The 20,751-nt window shown below is 48.4% G+C and overlaps 2 protein-coding genes across 2 annotated transcripts in view; both read right to left on the reverse strand.

Annotated features, from left to right (window-relative positions):
- PID1 (phosphotyrosine interaction domain containing 1) overlaps nucleotides 1-7,050 on the reverse strand; it is a 51,773-nt gene extending 44,723 nt beyond the window's left edge. Inside the window, exon 1 of the mRNA XM_069973931.1 lies at nucleotides 6,930-7,050. Within this exon, the coding sequence (XP_069830032.1) occupies nucleotides 6,930-6,959 (30 nt within the window). The 5' untranslated portion in view covers nucleotides 6,960-7,050. The remainder of the gene's footprint in view (nucleotides 1-6,929) is intronic.
- A 12,681-nt stretch (nucleotides 7,051-19,731) lies between these two features.
- Nucleotides 19,732-20,751, reverse strand: part of DNER (delta/notch like EGF repeat containing) — a 181,711-nt gene continuing 180,691 nt past the window's right edge. The window contains exon 13 of the mRNA XM_069973932.1: nucleotides 19,732-20,689. Within this exon, the coding sequence (XP_069830033.1) occupies nucleotides 20,578-20,689 (112 nt within the window). The 3' untranslated portion in view covers nucleotides 19,732-20,577. The remainder of the gene's footprint in view (nucleotides 20,690-20,751) is intronic.

The following is a 20,751-nucleotide window of genomic DNA, read 5'->3' on the forward strand; positions in this document are numbered from 1 at the left end:
ACCAGTTGATTTGAATGAAAAAGGTTTTCACTGGACAACCCCTTTAGGGTCTGTTCACACGTACAGACTCGCTGCGTATTTATGGCTGTGAGTTTCTCGCACATAAATCCACACCGATACTGATTGCTATCAAGCCAATGTATGTGTATTCTCGCTGCGTGTTTGGTGCAATTTTTACATGCGAGTTTTGATTTTCACATGATTTTCCTAGGCAAGTTCAACACCACAAAAAACGCAGCTACTTTCATGCGAGTTTTACGCAGCGAGTCTGTACGTGTGAACAGACCCTTAAAAGGTAAATCAAAGTTCCCTTCAATCCCTTATCAATCATAATTCTAGACAGCTGTCCATCATGTAGCTTGTCAGCAGCAGCAGCAGCCCAGTACTTATACCAAGACTGCCTATGTGATGTAATTCCTTCTTTGAGGTGACACTGTTGTCCTTTTTCTTTCTGCTAACACAGCACCTTACAAAGCCAACGCATCAATAACTTCCCTTCTCCACCCATATTAGCAGACTATAAATCATCGCCCAGCAGCGTGGTATGCTTCATTTACACGGAACGATTATCAATCGAATTCGCACAATAACGATCGAATGATAATCGTACGTGTAAACGCAGCGAACGATCAAACGACGAGCGAGAAATCGTTCATTTTGATCCAACATGTTCTTAAATCGTCGTTTGCAAAAAATTTGCAGATCGTTCCATGTAAACAGTCGTTCACCGATTTAACCTATGTGCAAGATAGGCTTAAGCGATCGCAAAACGATTTTTCTGTACGATATATCGTTCCGTCTAAACACTGATAGTTATTAAAAAAAATTGTTGCTTCGAAATCGGTAATCATACGATCGGGCGAATTATCGCTCAGTGTAAACACAGCAGTAGTTTGCGGAGTCATGGCAAAACAAAGGAGTAGAGCTTGTAAGTGCTGCCATATGACTGGCCAGAGAAGTAATAGCAAGGAAGCCCTGTGCGAGTACTGCTGGCAAACAGCCCAGCTCTGGTCTTTGCCCTAAAGAAGAGGATAAAAAAAATAGCTGTGCATCATGAAGGGGACTCCTTAGGTGCTCAACAACAGTGAGGGCACTAAAATCACCTTGTCACCACTGTGAAGGGTTAAAGGGGAACTCTGGTCCAGTAAGGGTGCCAGTGGCAGTAAGAGAGATTTATCTCTGCAGTAACTAAGGGTGCCTTAACACAGAGAGATTTATCTGACAGATTTTTTAAGCCAAAGCCAGGAATGGATTTGAAAAGTTGAGAAATCTCAGTCTTTTCTTTATGACCTGTTCTCTGTTTATAGTCTGTTCCTGGCTTTGGCTTCAAAAATCTGTCAGATAAATCTCTGTGTGTAAAGGCACCCTTACTAACTGCAGAGATGTCCCACCCCAGTCACTGACCGAATGACTGAGCGAGCATTTCTGAGCAGGTAGATTACTTAGCAGAAGCAGCAGGAGACCGATGGGGACGCTGCACTGCACAGGGACAGGCAAGTAAAGATCCTTTATGTCCCTAAACCCCCTTACCTGCACCAGGTTTTTAGATTAGGCCGGAGTTCTCCTGTAATTTATCAAAACCAAGCAGATTTTTATAAACCTTTGGAATGTACAGGCATTAAACACTGAACCTTTTACACGATAAGAACGCACAGCTAGTAAGGGATGCCGAATCCAACCACACAGTCATATAGAAACTCTGATGAAAGATTTTTATTTATTTTTTTTCAAACTGGTGTCAGAAAGTTATACAGATTTGTAAACTACTTCTATTAAAAAAAAAAAAACCTTACTAGTTCCAGTACTTATCAGCTGCTGAATGTCCTGCAGGAAGTGATGAATTCTTTTAAGTCTGACATAGCGCCCTCTGCTACCACCTCTGTCAGTGACAGGAACTGACCAGGGCAGGAGAGGTTTTCTATGGGGATTTGATACTGCTCTGGATGGTTCCTGACATCGACAGAAGTTGGAGCAGAAGAGAGCAGTGTATCAAACTCAAAGACAACACAACTTCCTGCAGGGCATACAGCAGCTGGTAAGTACTGGAAGACTGGAGATTTTTAAATGGAAGTAATTTACAATTTTCTGGTACCAGTTGGTTTGAAAAAAAATTTTTTTGGCTCAGTACCCCTTTGAGATTCACAGCACAGGATGTATGCGGGATAGTCCTGTCATGGGGACAGACGTGCTCCTTCTCCTGTAATATAATCCTGCGGATCGGGCAGGAATGAAATTCCCCCAAGTTTTAGTAATGAATGAACTACAATGTTGTATAAGTAGAATGAAAAATACATGTCGCCCGCGGGGTCCCAGCCCACAGAGCCAGGCGGGACCCTCTAAAGACCATGGTGCTGCCAGTCCTCTGCCCTGTAGTAATTCTGCACAGCTTGCACATACATTACCAATATACTGATCAATACTGGCTTTGAGGATGTAATAGGGAGACAACCGCAGAGGCTCCAGCCGGGGGCTCAGACAAGAAGCTAAGCCCAGTATAGACAGCCAGAAAGCACTCAACACGCTGGCAATAACACGGCCGCTGTAAACTTGCACAATCACAACACGTCCTCCCTCACCAATGTTGTTTTGCTGCTGAAGTCCTCAATGAACTAGTCACCACATTGTTTCACTTTGGCTGAGTGTAAGACGGCCAGAGCTCAGCGCAGGAGACCCCCAACACTGTGATCCTGGGGTCTATACACATACAATGGGGGGGGGGGGGGAAGGAGAGGAGACCCCCAACACTGATCCTGGGGTCTATGCACATCACACACATACAAGGAGGGGAAGGAGAGGAGACCCGCAACACTGTGATCCTGGGGTCTATACACATCACACACAAGGAGGGGAAGGAGAGGAGACCCCCAACACTGTGATCCTGGGGTCTATACACATCACACACATACAATGGGGGGGAAGGAGAGGAGACCCCCAACACTGTGATACTGGGGTCTATGCACATCACACACATACAAGGAGGGGAAGGAGAGGAGACCCCCCCCCAACACTGTGATCCTGGGGTCTATACACATCACACACAAGGAGGGGAAGGAGAGGAGACCCGCAACACTGTGATCCTGGGGTCTATACACATCACACACATACAATGGGGGGGAAGGAGAGGAGACCCCCAACACTGTGATCCTGGGGTCTATACACATCACACACATACAATGGGGGGGAAGGAGAGGAGACCCCCAACACTGTGATACTGGGGTCTATGCACATCACACACATACAAGGAGGGGAAGGAGAGGAGACCCCCCCCAACACTGTGATCCTGGGGTCTATACACATCACACACAAGGAGGGGAAGGAGAGGAGACCCGCAACACTGTGATCCTGGGGTCTATACACATCACACACATACAATGGGGGGGAAGGAGAGGAGACCCCCAACACTGTGATCCTGGGGTCTATACACATCACACACATACAAGGAGGGGAAGGAGAGGAGACCCGCAACACTGTGATCCTGGGGTCTATACACATCACACACATACAATGGGGGGGGAAGGAGAGGAGACCCCCAACACTGTGATCCTGGGGTCTATACACATCACACACATACAAGGAGGGGAAGGAGAGGAGACCCGCAACACTGTGATCCCGGGGTCTATACACATCACACACATACAATGGGGGGGGGGGGGGGGGGGGGGAAGGAGAGGAGACCCCCAACACTGTGATCCTGGGGTCTATACACATCACACACATACAATGGGGGGAAAGGAGAGGAGACCCCCCAACACTGTGATCCTGGGGTCTATACACATCACACACATACAATGGGGGGGGGGGGGGGGGGGGGGGGGAAGGAGAGGAGACCCCCAACACTGTGATCCTGGGGTCTATACACATCACACACATACAATGGGGGGGAAGGAGAGGAGACCCCCAACACTGTGATCCTGGGGTCTATGCACATCACACACATACAAGGAGGGGAAGGAGAGGAGACCCCCCAACACTGTGATCCTGGGGTCTATACACATCACACACATACAAGGAGGGGAAGGAGAGGAGACCCGCAACACTGTGATCCTGGGGTCTATACACATCACACACAAGGAGGGGAAGGAGAGGAGACCCCCCAACACTGTGATCCTGGGGTCTATACACATCACACACATACAATGGGGGGAAAGGAGAGGAGACCCCCAACACTGTGATCCTGGGGTCTATACACATCACACACATACAAGGAGGGGAAGGAGAGGAGACCCCCAACACTGTGATCCTGGGGTCTATACACATCACACAGATACAATGGGGGGGGGGGGAAGGAGAGGAGACCCCCAACACTGTGATCCTGGGGTCTATACACATCACACAGATACAAGGGGGGGGGGGGGGGAGGAGAGGAGACATACACCTCTGTATGCCACACACCTCTGTATACTTAAAACTGCCCCCCAAACACTGCACACACCTCTGTATACAGCTGCCCTCCACACACTGCACACACCTCTGTATACAGCTGCCCTCCAAACACTGCACACTCCTGTATACAGCTGCCCCCCAAACACTGCACACACTCCTGTATACAGATGCCCCCCCAAACACTGCACACACCTCTGTATACTCACATGTATATAACTGCCCCCCAAACACTGCACACACCTCTGTATACTCACATGTACATAACTGCCCCCCATGACTATAAGAAGAACAAAATATGCCAGAGCAAGGCCCCCAAGCACATCCTTACAGTCCAAAGTGCCACCTTTGCCCAGAACTATTAGTGCCCCTCTCCCATCCCTCTCTATGCCTGGTACTTGTAGTGCCCTCTCCCATCCCTCTCTATGCCTGGTACTTGTAGTACCCTTTCCCATCCCTCTCTATGCCTGTTACTTGTAGTGCCCCCTCCCATCCCTCTCTATGCCCGGTACTTGTAGTGCCCCCTCCTATCCCTCTCTATGCCCGGTACTTGTAGTGCCCCTCTCCCAGCCCTCTCTCTGTGCCCGGCACTCCCCCAGCCCTCTCTCTATGCCCGGCACTCTCCACAGCCCTTGTGTTGCTGCCCCAGGTTGGTTGCCCGCTCCCCCTCTCTGTGCCTGGTATATGTAGTGCACTCTCCCAGCCCTCTCTCTGTGCCCGGCACTCTCCCAGCCCTCTCTCTGTGCCCGGCACTCTCCCAGCCCTCTCTCTGTGCCCGGCACTCTCCCAGCCCTCTCTCTGTGCCCGGCACTCTCCCAGCCCTCTCTCTGTGCCCGGCACTCTCCCAGCCCTCTCTCTGTGCCCGGCACTCTCCCAGCCCTCTCTCTGTGCCCGGCACTCTCCACAGCCCTTGTGTTGCTGCCCCAGGTTGGTTGCCCGCTCCCCCTCTCTCTCTCTGTGCCCGGCACTCTCCCATCCCTCTCTGTGCCCGGCACTCTCCCATCCCTCTCTGTGCCCGGCACTCTCCCATCCCTCTCTGTGCCCGGCACTCTCCCATCCCTCTCTCTGCCCGGCACTCTCCCATCCCTCTCTCTGCCCGGCACTCTCCCATCCCTCTCTCTGCCCGGCACTCTCCCATCCCTCTCTCTGCCCGGCACTCTCCCATCCCTCTCTCTGCCCGGCACTCTCCCATCCCTCTCTCTGCCCGGCACTCTCCCATCCCTCTCTCTGCCCGGCACTCTCCCATCCCTCTCTCTGCCCGGCACTCTCCCATCCCTCTCTCTGCCCGGCACTCTCCCAGCCCTTGTGTTGCTGCCCCAGGTTGGTTGCCCGCTCCCCCTCTCTCTCTGTGCCTGGTATATGTAGTGCACTCTCCCATCCCTCTCTGTCCCTTGTGTTGCTGCCCCAGGTTGGTTGCCCGCTCCCCCTCTCTCTCTGTGCCTGGTATATGTAGTGCACTCTCCCATCCCTCTCTGTCCCTTGTGTTGCTGCCCCAGGTTGGTTGGCCTCTCCACCTCTCTCTCTCTGTGCCTGGTATATGTAGTGCACTCTCCCATCCCTCTCTGTCCCTTGTATTGCTGCCCCAGGTTGGTTGCCCGCTCCCCTCTCTCTCTGTGCCTGGTATATGTAGTGCACTCTCCCATCCCTCTCTGTCCCTTGTTTTGCTGCCCCAGGTTGGTTGCCCGCTCCCCCCCCCCCCTCTCTCTCTCTCTCTGCCTGGTATATGTAGTGCACTCTCCCAGCCCTCTCTGTCCCTTGTGTTACTGCCCCAGGTTGGTTGCCCGCTCCCCCTCTCTCTCTGTGCCTGGTATATGTAGTGCACTCTCCCATCCCTCTCTGTCCCTTGTGTTGCTGCCCCAGGTTGGTTGGCCTCTCCACCTCTCTCTCTCTGTGCCTGGTATATGTAGTGCACTCTCCCATCCCTCTCTGTCCCTTGTTTTGCTGCCCCAGGTTGGTTGCCCGCTCCCCCCCCCCCTCTCTCTCTCTCTCTCTGCCTGGTATATGTAGTGCACTCTCCCAGCCCTCTCTGTCCCTTGTGTTACTGCCCCAGGTTGGTTGCCCGCTCCCCCTCTCTCTCTCTCTCTGTGCCTGGTATATGTAGTGCACTCTCCCATCCCTCTCTGTCCCTTGTGTTGCTGCCCCAGGTTGGTTGCCTGCTCCCCCTCTCTCTCTCTGTGCCTGGTACATGTAGTGCACTCTCCCATCTCTCTCTGTGCCTGGTATATGTAGTGCACTCTCCCATCTCTCTCTGTGCCTGGTATATGTAGTGCACTCTCCCCAGCCCTTGTGTTGCTGCCCCAGGTTGGTTGCCCGCTCCCCCTCTCTCTCTGTGTCTGGTATATGTAGTGCACTCTCCCCAGCCCTTGTGTTGCTGCCCCAGGTTGGTTGCCCGCTCCCCCTCTGCCATGCACATTCCTCCGCACCGCTCGCCCCTCTCCCGCACTCTCAGCACAGCCAGCTGCCCCTCTGCCCTGGGCCCCTCAGTGACTGTGCCGCCGCCGCGCTGCCCCTGTACCGGAGCCGCCGCTCTTCCCTCGGTCTCCGCTCACCTGCAGTCTCTCGCTCGCCGGCTGCCACATGTCCCCTCTTCTCCAGGCACAAGCTCCGCTGACCGTCTGCAAACTGCGCACCCCAAGGCCGTGGCTCCCCTCTGTCCTGCGCTCCTCCCGTTATCCTGAAAAACTCCACCCACTTCCCCACCCCGTTATCGCGAAAACCACGCCCACTTCGCTATAACGCCCTCTGCCCTTTAAAGCCACGCCTATCTGTGGACGCGTCATCTCAGTATCCCCGCCCACATTTGATCGGCACAGTCACTGTCGCTGTCACCAGGTAGGCGGAGTCTTTGCCTTGTCTCCGCCCCCTAGACATAGGCGTGACTGTTCTGACCATGACCCGCCCTCATTGGGAACCTTGGCAACGGGATTAACCACGTCGGTGCTGGCTGGAAATCTAGGCTGTAATAAACACATTACATGCTTTCTTATGCCTGCAGAGCAGCTTTATACTACCCATAGCCTCAACATGGCTGAGAGCAAAGAGGGACATGCAACGAAACATGCCACGCCCCCATAGCCATGACATGCCCTTATAGCCACGCCCAAACACCTCCTATTGCTGCCCACATGGTCCATAAATAAGGTAAATATCCTACAGACAGGGGCGTAGCTAATGTCTCCTGGGCCCTGGTGCGAGAGGCCAACTTGGGCCCCCCCCCCCCTCCTTTTACGACCAAGTGATGCTATTGGTGTGTATATATATATATATATATATATATATATATATATATATACACACACACCAAGGCAGATATTACCAATAACACCAGCATATTGGAAGAGAAAGTATTATCACCGTACATATTACCGCCATAATGTTACCGACCAAATCCTGTATACTGAGACCAATATTACCAGTAATACCAGTATATAGGAAGGAAACATTACCGCCACACCACAACCACTGCCATCACCACCATATTGTTACTGACCAAATCCAGTATACTAAATCACCTCATCCAGTCATATAGAGGTGGCCCCAGCTCTACACAGGCTCTATACACCATATACATTACAGTGCAGTTATATCAGGTGACTCACAGGAGACGTCTTTTCTGATCGGAGTTCTTTCCTTTTCATCTTCTCCATCCGTCCTGGGCCGTTACGAGAACTTCTCCAATCCACGAATCCACAGAATCTGCCAGACAGACATATTAGGCTCCTCACACTGACACCATCCTCATCTCTCTACACACTGCACATCTGTACTGTCCCCTTTACACCCTCATTTAGTGGGTAGCCCTGACTCTATGTGACCTCCTAATAATATATGCCCCCCTCTGTGTATTCCCTCTCCCCCTATGTTGCCCCCCCAAATAGATGGCCCCTCTCCCCCCATGTTGCCCTCCTTATAGATGGCCCCCTCTCCCCCCACCCTCCCTTATAGATGGCCCCCTCTCCCCCCACCCTCCCTTATAGATGGCCTCCTCTCCCCCCTCCATATAGATGGCCCCCTCTACCCCCCCTTATAGATGGCCTCCTCTCCCCCCTCCTTATAGATGTCCCCCTCTACCCCCTCCCTTATAGATGTCCCCCTCTCTTCTCACCCTCCCTTATGGATGGCCCCCTCTCCCCCCACCCTCCCTTATGGATGGCCCCCTCTCCCCCCACCCTCCCTTATAGATGGCCCCTCTCCCCCCACCCTCCCTTATAGATGGCCCCCTCTTTCCCCCCCCCCCACCCTCATAGATGGCCCCTCCCCCCCCCACCCGCAGGCTGATAAAAACAAAACTTAACTCACCTGACAACGCGCTCCCTCGTTGATCCTCTCTCCTCCTGGTCTGTCCCCGGCTGCGCGGCTGCCGGGGGTGCCGGGGGCAGCACGCGCATCCCAGAGCTCCCTGGGTGCCGGAAGCGGAAGTCAGGGCCCAAGGCACCCAGGGAGCTCTGGGATGCGCACGACACCCCGGCAGCCGCGCAGCAGCCGGGGGAAGACGGAGCCGGACTCTTGTGACCGCAAGCAAAACAATGCTTGCGGTCACAAGAGTGATTGATCGGGAGGCCCCTTCATGGCGACCGCGGTAGCTACGCCACTGCCTACAGACCAGAATACAACACTCCCGTCATTATGTATCATTATAATGCTGGGAGCTCTGAAACTGTTTAAATGTCCGTGCTACTGTACTGACACAGTAAAGGATACAGTAACGCAAACATTCAAAAATTTTAATACTACACAGGCTCTACACACCATATAAGTGATAAGTGCAGTTACATCCAGTGACTCACAAGTTATGTCTTCTGTAAGTTATTCACAGGGAGTGTTGCTCACTTTTCCTTTTCTTCTCCATCTGGCCCAGCTATCATGTAGACTTTCACCTCGTCTCCAGGGCCGATTCCAGGTTTTCTGGTGCCTGAGGCAAACCTGAAATGGTGCCCCCCCCCCCCCCCCCCACTGCTTACACCGCCCCATCACGTCCCTGATAATCTTTCACTTTAGCCCCTGTAGTATACCAGAGCGCAATTCTTGCGGCTGGGCTGAGGATGGCACCTGTCAACAAGTATTTTATTATATATTCTAGGAATTAAAGGGAAGCAATCACACTAAAATTGGCTATAAAGCTAAGGAAACGTGCTGGTACATCACCCAGCACGCTTCCTAAACATCCCCCTGTACCCTCCGTCCCCTGTACATACAGCCCGCAAATTTAGTTTAACAGTCTCCCGGGCTCTATGCAAATTACCATCTAAGTAGTCACGGTGGGCGGATGGCTGGTCATGTAGTCACGGTTTGCGGGTGGCTTCTTCAAGTAGTCACTGTCCTGGGCCGCCTCCGATGCTGTTATCACGCCCCTGTGGGCGTGTGTGGAAAGCGCCGCATGGTGACGTAATTAGGGGGGGCCGGCATTGCACGTCGGCCACGCCGATGTCTTTACTAATGCGCAGTGCAGCCGGAGAAGACGCTGCTGTACTGCGCCTGCGCGGCATAGTACAACAGCGGCTTCACCCACTGTGTTGCGCATGCGCAGCCTAGTAAAGATGTCGGCGTGGCCGACGTGCAATGCCGACCCCCCCTAATTACGTCACCATGCGTGATAACAGCACCGGAGCCGGCCCAGGACAGTGACTACTTGAAGAAGACACCCCCCCACCGTGACAACATGACCAGCCACCCGCCCACCGTGACTACTTAGATGGTAATTTGCATAGAGCACGAGAGACTGTTAAACTAAATTTGCGGGCTCTATGTACAGGGGACTGAGGGTACAGGGGGTTGTTTAGGAAGCGTTCTGGCTGATCTACCAGCACGTTTCTTTAGCTTTATGGCCAATTTTAGTGTGGTTGGTTCCCTTTAACATGTCTTATATTAAACTGTTATGTGTATTTCTCTGTACCAGTGTAACTGGCAGGCAGAGAATGGGTTACATGCTTTTCACTGCACACCACACAAAACAGCGACACCTACTGTCCTTAGTGGGAACTGCTCTAGGTAGTGTGGTAAGCCTAGGAAGTTGCTAGAAGGGGGTGGGGCTATGCAGATAGGCCCCCTATATAAGGATGGCAGTTGCAGCGCATAGCTGAGACAAGTGACTAGCTGCTGAGGGGAACCAGACAGATTACCAACAGAGCAGCCTAAGGAAACAGCTGGAGGTGAGAGGAAAAGAGAGACTTTGAGAGACAGTTTGTCAGGTGCCCCCTCAGGAAAGGGCAGCACATATACAGTCAGTGGGAATCCTAAAGACCGGCACCCTAAGTGGAGGGACTTGGCTGTAAAAGGGAGCAGAGTTTACGTAGGTCTCTGCACCCATCTTCCTGAATTCATGGGTAAGATTTACTAGGACCCCTGGATACCTCTGGGACCCGAAAGTTGTGGCCTACGACCCGGCCCAGTAACCTAAGCAGGAAGCTCCCTAGCAGACTGGAAAGGAAAGACAGACGCAAGCACCATTGGGGAAGAGGTCCACAGGATCACAGCGCCCATCAGCGTCCCACACATACTAACAGACCAGGATCTGAGGCAGATTCGTCTCTCCACACACCACCAGACTCTCCATAAGTACAGTAAACCAGTCAAAGCCGCCAGTATTCACCGCTGTATGCCAAAGGACTGTATAACACCTGCAAGTCTATCAGTAAAGGAGCCATTGTTACACTGCCTCCCTCCTTGTCTCCCTGTTGGCCTGGTTATCTGCACCACACCACCATCAAGGGCCATTGTACCGGACAGCAGTATTTGGGGTTGGCCCCGGGGGAACTACAGGTCCACATCATTGACCGCCATACACACAGGTGCAGCTCCCCCTACAGGAACCTCTGCAGTAGCCCACAGAAGAGAGAGAGAACCCAGGAAGCGCCAGAGGGTCCCCCTGTACCTGCAGAAGCCCTCGTGCCCACCTGTGACCGTGACAAGATCCAGCTATTTTGCAGGTATAGCACACCCTCACTCTGCAGCCCTCGGTGCGTCCCCTCACTGAGGAGCTCAGCGCCACACTCAAGAGAGACTACTACCACCATCATCCTCTCCTCATTCCCCTCACTCTCTTCCAAGTACCCCGGCTCGCTGCACCCCTTCCCCCTGTCCCCGGAGGAGCTAACTTCTAACCACCTGCCCGATGAACAATCCCCCCTCACAGCACGATTCCCACCCACCCAGGGTATTATACTCAAGCTCAGGGCAGTCTGTTCCTCAAGAGAAACATCTGGAGACCAACAGGACTGTTTACTGGAGTGGAGGCGGGTTATGAGAGTGTAGCGCCACAGCGGATGGCCATGTCGCATAGAAACATAGAAGATTGTCGGCAGAAAAAGATCACTGGGTCCATCTAGTCTGCCCTTTTAGTACTTTCTTTCTTATTATCTTAGGATAGATATGTTTATCCCAGGCGTGTTTAAATTCTGTTATTGTAGATTTACCAACCACCTCTGCTGGAAGTTTGTTCCAGGTTTGTTCCACGTTGCTTCTGATCTTTCCCCCAACTAACCTCTCACTGTGTCCTCTTGTTCTTGAACTCAGTTTTTTACTAAAAACACTTCCCTCCGGAACCTTATTTAGTCCTTTAACATACTTAAAGGTTTAAATCATGTCCCCCCTTTCCCTTCTTTCCTCCAGACTATACAGATTCAAATCTTTAAGTCTTTCCTGATATGGTTTATGCCTCACACCCTCCACCATTTTTGTAGCCCGTCTTTGGACCCTTTCAATTTTATCAATGTCCTTTTTTAGATGAGGTCTGCAGAACTGGACACAGTATTCCAGATGTGGCCTCACCAGAGCTCTATACAGCGGGATCACAATCTTTCTCTTCCTACTGGTTATACCTCTAGCTATACACCCCAGCATACAATTTGCTTTCCCCACCGCCTGGTTGCACTGGTGACTCATTTTAAGGCTGTCTGATATCACTACCCCTAAATCCTTCTCTTCTGAAGTCTTTTCCAACACAGTACTGCCGATGTGATACTCGGATAGAGGATTCCTCCTCCCCAAGTGCATTATTTTACATTTGGAAACGTTGAACTTCAATTTCCACTGTTTGGACCACTTATCTAGCACAGCTAAATCGTTTTCCATATTACTGACACCTCCAGGAATATCAACCCTATTGCACACTTTTGTGTCGTCAGCAAGCAGACAAACTTTACCTACCAACCCTTCTCCTATGTCACTTACAAACATATTAAAAAGAATAGGACCCAGAACAGACCCTTGTGGCACACCACTAGTAACCAGTCTCAGCTCGGAATTTACACCAATAACAACAGCCCTCTGATATCTATCCTTCAGCCAACCACAAATCCACTGAACTATCCAGGGATTAAGTCCAATTTTCTCCAACTTCTCTATCAGCTCTTTATGGGGAACTGTATCAAAAGCTTTGCTGAAGTCCAGATAGGCGATATCCATAGCACCACCTTCATCCAGCACTTTTGTGGCATAATCAAAGAAATCAATGAGAGTAGTCTGACATGATCGGCCCTCAGTAAAGCCATGCTGGTTTGGATCCATCAAATTGTTGATTCTTAGGTGATCCATTATCTTCTTTTTTAGAAGAGTTTCCATCATTTTCACTACTACAGATGTCAGGCTCACTGGCCTGTAGTTACTGGGCTCTTCTCTATTCCCCTTCTTGTGGATTGGTATAACATTGGCTGTTCTCCAATCATCGGGGACATCTCCTGTTAGCAGGGATTGGTTATATAGATCTGTCAGGGGGGCAGCAATGACAGATCTGAGTTCTTTAAGAACCCTGGGAAGGATCCCATCTGGACCCATCGCCTTATTCAGCTTTAAACGGGCAAGTTCCTCTGCAACTTCAGCCTCTGAAAATACTGGAGCTGAACTCATATAGCTGGAGGCAATGCTGTGTCCAACCATCCTATGATTGTGAAGGCCGCCTTCTGAAAACACTGAGCAGAAGTAACTATTCAAATAGTCAGCGACCGCCTTATCTCCATCAATAAACGTATTCTCCCCATTACTTATTTTAGTAATGCTGCAGCCATTCTTCTTCTTCTTCCTGTCACTTATATATCTGAAGGTTTTATTCCCCTCCTTAACAGATTTTGCCATTTCTTCTTCTTTTGAGGCTTTAGCAGCATTTATAATCTGCTTTGCCTCCTTCTGTATAATTTTATACGTCTCTCTGTCAGCTTCATTCCCAGTCATGCACACATCCAATCAGCATGAAGGCTGCCAGGTGACGCCGCAAATGGAGCTTGGCAGTACATGTGGACTGAAGTGAGCTTGGGCAGCATGACGTGGGGAATATAATACTAGGCAGCCACCCTGCTCGTACATAGTTCTCAAGGTGTGTGCGGGGCTGTTTATTAGCATTTTGCACCCCAACTCCCATAACATTGTGACTTGTTTCCGCCATGATGTAAACTGCTTTTCAACTTGCCATTGTGACAATAACCAGTATGGCCTCTTTTTGCGATTTTAAGTAAATTTGATGTTTTCTGGAGATAGGAGATCACCGTGGAGCGGGCGGATCCAGCGGGAGTAACGCCAGGAAAACTGGGATACAGTCTATGGCTATGGCTATATCCCAGTTTTCTAGGCGGTCCTCCCGCTGGATCCGCCCGCTCCACGGAGCGGACAAACAGTGGGAATCATTACCGAGGGTTCGGACCATCCCTACTTACCACTACTATTGTTGCTACTGAGAAGCTAAAGGGGCTTGAGGATTATACTGCAACACTTTGGATATACAGCAGTAGATACTCTTAGCTATATAGGTGGTGTGAAATGAGAGTGAAGCCTTGATTTACCTTTCTGGAAGAATATTGATCATCAGCAGGCAGAGTGACCAGGTTACAGGTACACAGCCCAGGCTCTTTCACTTTCTCTCTCCTGCACATAGCAGATGGCAGGTGGCCCCCACTCTCTGTAATTTGTCCTGGTATAGCTGTTACTAGAGACAGTTCTCCCCTGACAATAGGCTGTAGACAGCAGATTGCAGGGAAGTGAGACACCTAGTGGTCAAGACTTTAGAGTTGTTTTTTGGAGGTCCCTTTTTGTAGATAAAACAATTTACAAATGTTAGGAATCACATGGGGGGAAGGTATGTGAAACAACAGTGCCAATGTAAACCAGTAAAGTACAAGCTCTACTGAATCTTTTCCTACAAATGATATATCAGTCTGCTCACTTTCTCCTGCTGTATAACATGATGCTGACATTATCAAACCACACATTTAGTGTAACTGGTTCTAAAAAATCTGCTGCTAATATATTGGTGCCAGATACTACAGAATACATTCAGACATCTTGCAGAGTATCTTTAGAGGCATAAAGTGAATTTGATGCTAATCTATATAATAAACAGGTTTTTTGAGACTTTTAAGTTCCAACCTATTAGTAATGTTTGCACAAAACTAAAGCACCTGTAATGATGGGTTGTGGTATACCAGCCGATATGCAGTTGAAATCTCCCGGCAGGAAGGATAGGTGGTCTGTCTCCAAGGTAACCATAGCAAGGTGGACGCCTCTTCCACAAAGCAGCCATTCATTATTAATTATAATAGAAACTTCAACCGGCCTGTGGTTGCCTAAGAGATATATTCGCCCACTTTGCCCATTGAGAGGTTTATACTTTACATTGGCTGCTGACAACCCATCATTAGGAGCTTTAATGATGGAAAATGACTGCATAATAACATGTGAATACATTGGTACAATTCTAACAGTCTTGAATGACAAGCATATACTCAGGGGATGGTTTAAGATTATAGACTGTGAGTACAAGCTCTGAGGCCTATAAATCTTGACCATAGACAAACACATTCCAATAATGCAATGAGCAGTTAATTTTTTTTCTTTGTGTGGAAAAATAAACATATACAAATATATATATATATATATATATATATATATATATATATATATGTAGACTTGGCCACATTCACATGTCACAGAACGGCCGATTTCTGTAAAGTTCACCCTCATCGGTACTGCAGTACTCGCCGGATGAACATCACTTCTTTTGAATTGGAATGCAGCTACATTCGGATGTGCCCATGCTGCAATTAGCCATTGCAGACAATGTGAAGTTCGGCCAGAGCCGCACTTTACATTGTCTGCACAGTGAATTTCACAAGGCCGCTATTCAATGAATAGCAGCTACACAAAATTGACATTTCAGTTTTTTTTGCGGCCGCATGGAATCCCGGTCGGAGTATATACAATATGTATACACTCCGGCTGGGATTCCATAGAGTTCAATGCGATCGGCTGCTGTCATTAAATAACGGCCGTTGTTTAATGAAAATATACGTTGTGTGACAGTAGCCTTAAATGTATTCAAGATATAGATGTTTTCTTTTATAAGTACTTAGAAATAGGTTGTTATTTTGATAAAGTAGCAGCTTAAGAAAATATTGAAATGCCCTATGCCCTCATTCAGATCTTTAACCTCCAATGCAACAATTGTGGTAAAGAACAGCTTCCTCTCCAAACCACAACCTTCTGCTGCTAGTACAAATCAGAGTAACAAAAAGATTTAATAAAAAAAATTAATGATGTAAAATGTTTTTTTATACATAACCAGTTTTATTTTAATTGTACATAATTTCTGGTTTTAGATCAACCAGAGAGAACTTCCCTTTCTAGAGGATTTTATACTTTATTGCTCAAACATTGTCCTCCTGAAAGAGGCCGCTCGCTGCCATTATGGTGTACCCTTGCCAAGAAAGGGATACTTGGTCTACAACAATGTTAAAGCGACTCTGTACCTACAATTTAACCCACTCAAACCACTTGTACCTTCGGATAGCTGATTTTAATTCAAGATTTGTCCTGCGGTCCATTCGGCAGGTGATGCAGTTATTTTCCTAAAAAACAACTTTTAAACTGGCAGCCCCGTCCCCAAAGGGCGTGGCCTAGATTGTGTATGCATTAGGCTGGCACACCCTCTCTGTCCCTCCTCTCCGCCCTCCTCATCATTAGGAATGCTCCAGGCACATTGGCTCCTATTCCTCAGATGTGTCAACCCGGCACATGGGCTGGATCGTTAAACATCTGCGCAATGTTTAGACAGGAGTAAATGTTTCAGTGGCATTTCTAATGATGAAGAGGGTGGGGAGGAGGGACGGAGGGGTGGTGCAAAGTTGGGGCACAGATACTCCCCTTGGGCACGAGGCTGCAGGTTTAAAAGTTGTTTTATAGGACAATAACTGCATCACCTGCCAAACGGACCCCAGGAAAGATCTTGGAATAAAAGCAGCTATCCGAAGGTAAAGGTGGTTTGGGGGGGTTCAGATTGTGGGTACAGAGTTGTTTTAAAGCGAATGTACCACTAATACTTCGCTTTTCTGATATTTACATTAACAGAGCGGCGACGGTGCGGGGATGCCGGTGCCGCCATCTTTTTTTTGGAACTGTGGCCTGCCCGCCCCCAGTGGGAGGAACCCCCGCCCCTCTATGACGCGGCTCCATTGATTATAATGGGAAGCCTGGTAGTACATTTGCTTTAAAGAAGGTGGTATGTGTCAACAATACATCCACATGAATGCCAGGAGCCAAGCATTCCAAGCAGAACATTTTTGAGAGCATCTGTCTTTTGCTTTTTTCTCATGAGGCAGGGGTGTCAAACTGTGGCCCTTCAGCTTTCGCAAAACTACCCCTCCTATCATTTCTTGACAGCTAAAGCTTTGGCTGTCCAGCAGGGCCGGCGTCAGCACAGGGCTTACCTGGGCAAGTTCCGGGGCCCCAGCGCCTCCAGGGGCCCAGAGAGGGAGAGGGGCCTGGTGTTCTGATGTTCAGCCCCCTCACTGTAGTGCAGGGTGAGCGTTGAACATCAGAAGACACAGTAGGAAGAGCAGGACCTGCCAGCGTCCTGCAGAGAGAGGGATAAAGAAACTGATCACATGATTGGAAGGTCCTCAACCTAATTATACAGTGCGGAGACCGGCCTGGCAGAGAGGAAGAGGGAGAAGACTTAGCTGTAATTACTGTGTGTGTGTTTTAGTCAGTCAGCCAGTGTCCTAGTCAGTCAGTAATGTGTGTGTTATTAGGTGTCTGTGTCAGTAATATGTGTTTGTGTATGTTAGTGGTGTCTCAAGTGATTGTGCATAGTGTGTGGATGATGGGTGCATAGTGGATGAATGAGGCCCTGTCACCCAAGGGCCTGCAAAAAACCTGGAGTCGGCCCTGCTATCCAGGCCTGTAGCTTTGCAATAACTGGAGGGCCACAAGTTTGACACCTGTGTCTTGATGCATGCTTCCCCAGGTAAGTGGTGCACTTACAACTGGCCATCCATATAATTTACATTAAAATGAGATTCATCAGATCAGGCCGTCTTCTTCAATTGCTCCATGAACCACTTCAGATGCTTATAGCCCAATGTAGGCACTCTCAGCATTGGACAGGGGTCAGTATGGGTCCTGAGTATGGTGACACTTTATTGAACTTATTGAACAATTTATGTGACAGTAGCCCTTTTGGGTTAATGGACCAGATGGGCTATTTGCCTCTTACATGCATCACTGAACCTTGTGTACCAAAAACTTTTGTCACTGGTCTTCCTGTTGTCCCTCCTTGGACCACTTTTGGTAGGTAGTAACCACTGGTAACTGGTAACACCCCACAATACTTGCTTTGTTAGAGATGTTCCGACCCAGTCATCTAGTCCTCACAATCTGACCAAAGTTGCATAGTTCCTCAGATCTTTACAGTCGCACATTTTTCTTACTTTCAACACATCAGCTATGAGAACTGGCTACTGTCACCAAATAATTTTATTCTCATCACCTGTCAGTGGTTTTGTTGTCATGACTGATCAGTGTTTATGTTGTCAAGGAAAGATTATTCATGAGAACTCTAGGTAGAGCTGCCTACCTACAAATTAGAAAGACATTGTGCCCAGTTCTGACCCTTTCAGCCGCTTATTGTATGAATGTGTTCTGTAAATGCATGTTTATGACAGCTGGGATGAAAGCAAGATCCATCCGGCACTTGGAATGAAAGCTTTCAACCTTTATTAGAATATATTAAAATCAAATGCAAAACGTCAGATCTGGTTAGTTGTTTCCAGCGCCAAGTTAGTTCTTTATCATAGCAATCATACATATGCTATGATGAAGAACACACGTGGTGGCTGAAACTCCTAAGCAGACAAGTAATTTTGCATTTAGAAAAGATTTTAGTGGATTCTAATAAACATTGAAAGCTTTCAATCCCAAGTGCTGGATACAGCTTAATTTTTTACAGTTTTGTTACACGGGTCGACTACGGGCCAGATTATTTTAGTAAACGAGTGTCGATCTGTCGATCTATTAGACGGGCATTAGTCGGTCCATTAGACGGCCCGATAATCATACAGTAAGGGCTGCATGGACATCGTTAGCGATGTCCGTGCAGCCCTTGCCCAAACACCTGACCTCTCCCCGCTCCCGGTCTTCTCTCCTGTGCTCAGCCATGTCCTGTGATTGGCTAAGCGGCCTGTTGGCTGACAGGCCGCTCAGACGCTGGAGACGCCGGGCCCGGGAAGGTCCAAACCAAAACAACGATCAGACGATCATTGTCTCTCGAATTGGCCCAATTCAGGCGATTATCGCTCTGTATAATAGGGCCCTTACAGTGCATGATTGGACAAAATGCAATCCGGACACAGAATCAAGAAACTTCGCTGGATATGAACTGGTTCTCCATTTATTACCATGCTAGCCGTAACCTTACAGATTTCTGGGGTATTTTTATTCAGCATTTGTCTGTTATGGTATTGCTGGTAGAGTATGTTCATTCATGTGTGCATATCCATTTATTTTTTTATTTATTTTAGTACATACTACCCTTTTATGGCCAGTGCCATCCACCATGCTTTTAGACAGATGTTTCTTTAGCAGCATTCAAACCATAAGTGAGCTGCCATGTTTAAAAGGGAACCTGTCATCACTTTCATGGTACCTGAAACACAAGTCATTGTGGTGGTCCAAGGTGACTTCTGTCTGCCCCACCAGCCTTGATTGAGATCTCTTCCTGTTTGGGCTGGAGAAACCACCAGGGATCATCTTGATGACTTATGGTTCCGGCAGCATAAAAGTTATGACAAGTCATCCTAAACCAATGTTGATGACTAGAGATGAGTGAACCTCAAGCATGCTCATGTTTGGCTAAACCTAAACTCTCTGCATTTCACTACTGGTGGCTGAAGAAGGCTGCCTAAAAAACCTTTGTTAGGACTCCCTAGGACCGTATTTAACTTCTTCAGCCTCTGGTAATTAAATGCAAAGCGCTCAGGTTCGGGCGAACTCATCTCATCATCTAAATTGATGAGCAAGATTAATGTCTTTATACAGTTATTCCCCTACAAGAAAGAGACGACAAAATCATTTCATAACATTTATTCTGAATATCTGAAGTTCCAAGAACAAAGCTGAAAAAGTCTATAATAAAGAAAGTAAACGCTGATCACATATGAATTATACAGCACAATGCAATCCACGAGCTAAGAAGCAGATTCTCCTGAAGTAAATCAGCAATGTCTAGAATAAGAAGCCTTACTCACGATATAGAAAAACCTGGCTGTTTCTGAGAAAAATAAGAGCTCGGCCTAGTTCTAATCTGCTTCTTATCATCTGTACAAGAGCTGGTTTTACCAACACAACAGTTGAATGGACCTCGACATTGACTCAAGAGCAGTTCTAAAAAACAAGGCAGGGTTATTGCTAGCAAACCATGCAGAAAAAAAGCATAAAATAATAATAAAAAAATCAAAATAAAAAACAGAGAACAAGTCTAGTCAGTTCCGGTTAGAAAGTTTAACAACTGGGTTTGGATTACTTTGATTCACAACACAAACATTGTAGACTTTCTATATGCCTACCAACGGATAAATTATGTATTATATACGTCTCCTAACTCTACGGGTAATGCCTGCATACTGTTCAGACTGTAACATTGCTAACACAAGTAGATTTTGCAAAGAATTTTTAGATTAACTTCCAGTATATGCTTAACCCGTTCGTTGCCAGGGAAGCCCGGAAAGGCCCCTCTTGCAGAAAACGGGTTAGTTCACAGCTGTCTTGACCTATGCCCCAAAGAATGCATGGAATGAATGAATCCCGCAATACAGAATCAGGTCTCAGATTCATTTTTCTTTTTCTTAAAAATAATTAGTCAGTTTAGTAATTCATCCTTTTAAAAGATGATGGAACGCCTCTCCTGAAATCTACAGAGGAAGAGCGGGAGGGGGCAGACTACAAATCCTTTGTTTTGATCAGCGTCACAAGGGGTTTGTCATCGGGGCTGTAATCTTCATATGTTACTGGAGTTGCATCGTACATGGCAGGGCGTGACTTTTTCCCAAACCTGAAAGAAAAAAGTAACACCAAAAGTTCATATCAGATCATTTTGTAATAGTTCTGAAGTAT

This window comes from Dendropsophus ebraccatus, chromosome 6 (assembly GCF_027789765.1).
Source record: "Dendropsophus ebraccatus isolate aDenEbr1 chromosome 6, aDenEbr1.pat, whole genome shotgun sequence".
Classification (NCBI taxonomy): domain Eukaryota; kingdom Metazoa; phylum Chordata; class Amphibia; order Anura; family Hylidae; genus Dendropsophus; species Dendropsophus ebraccatus.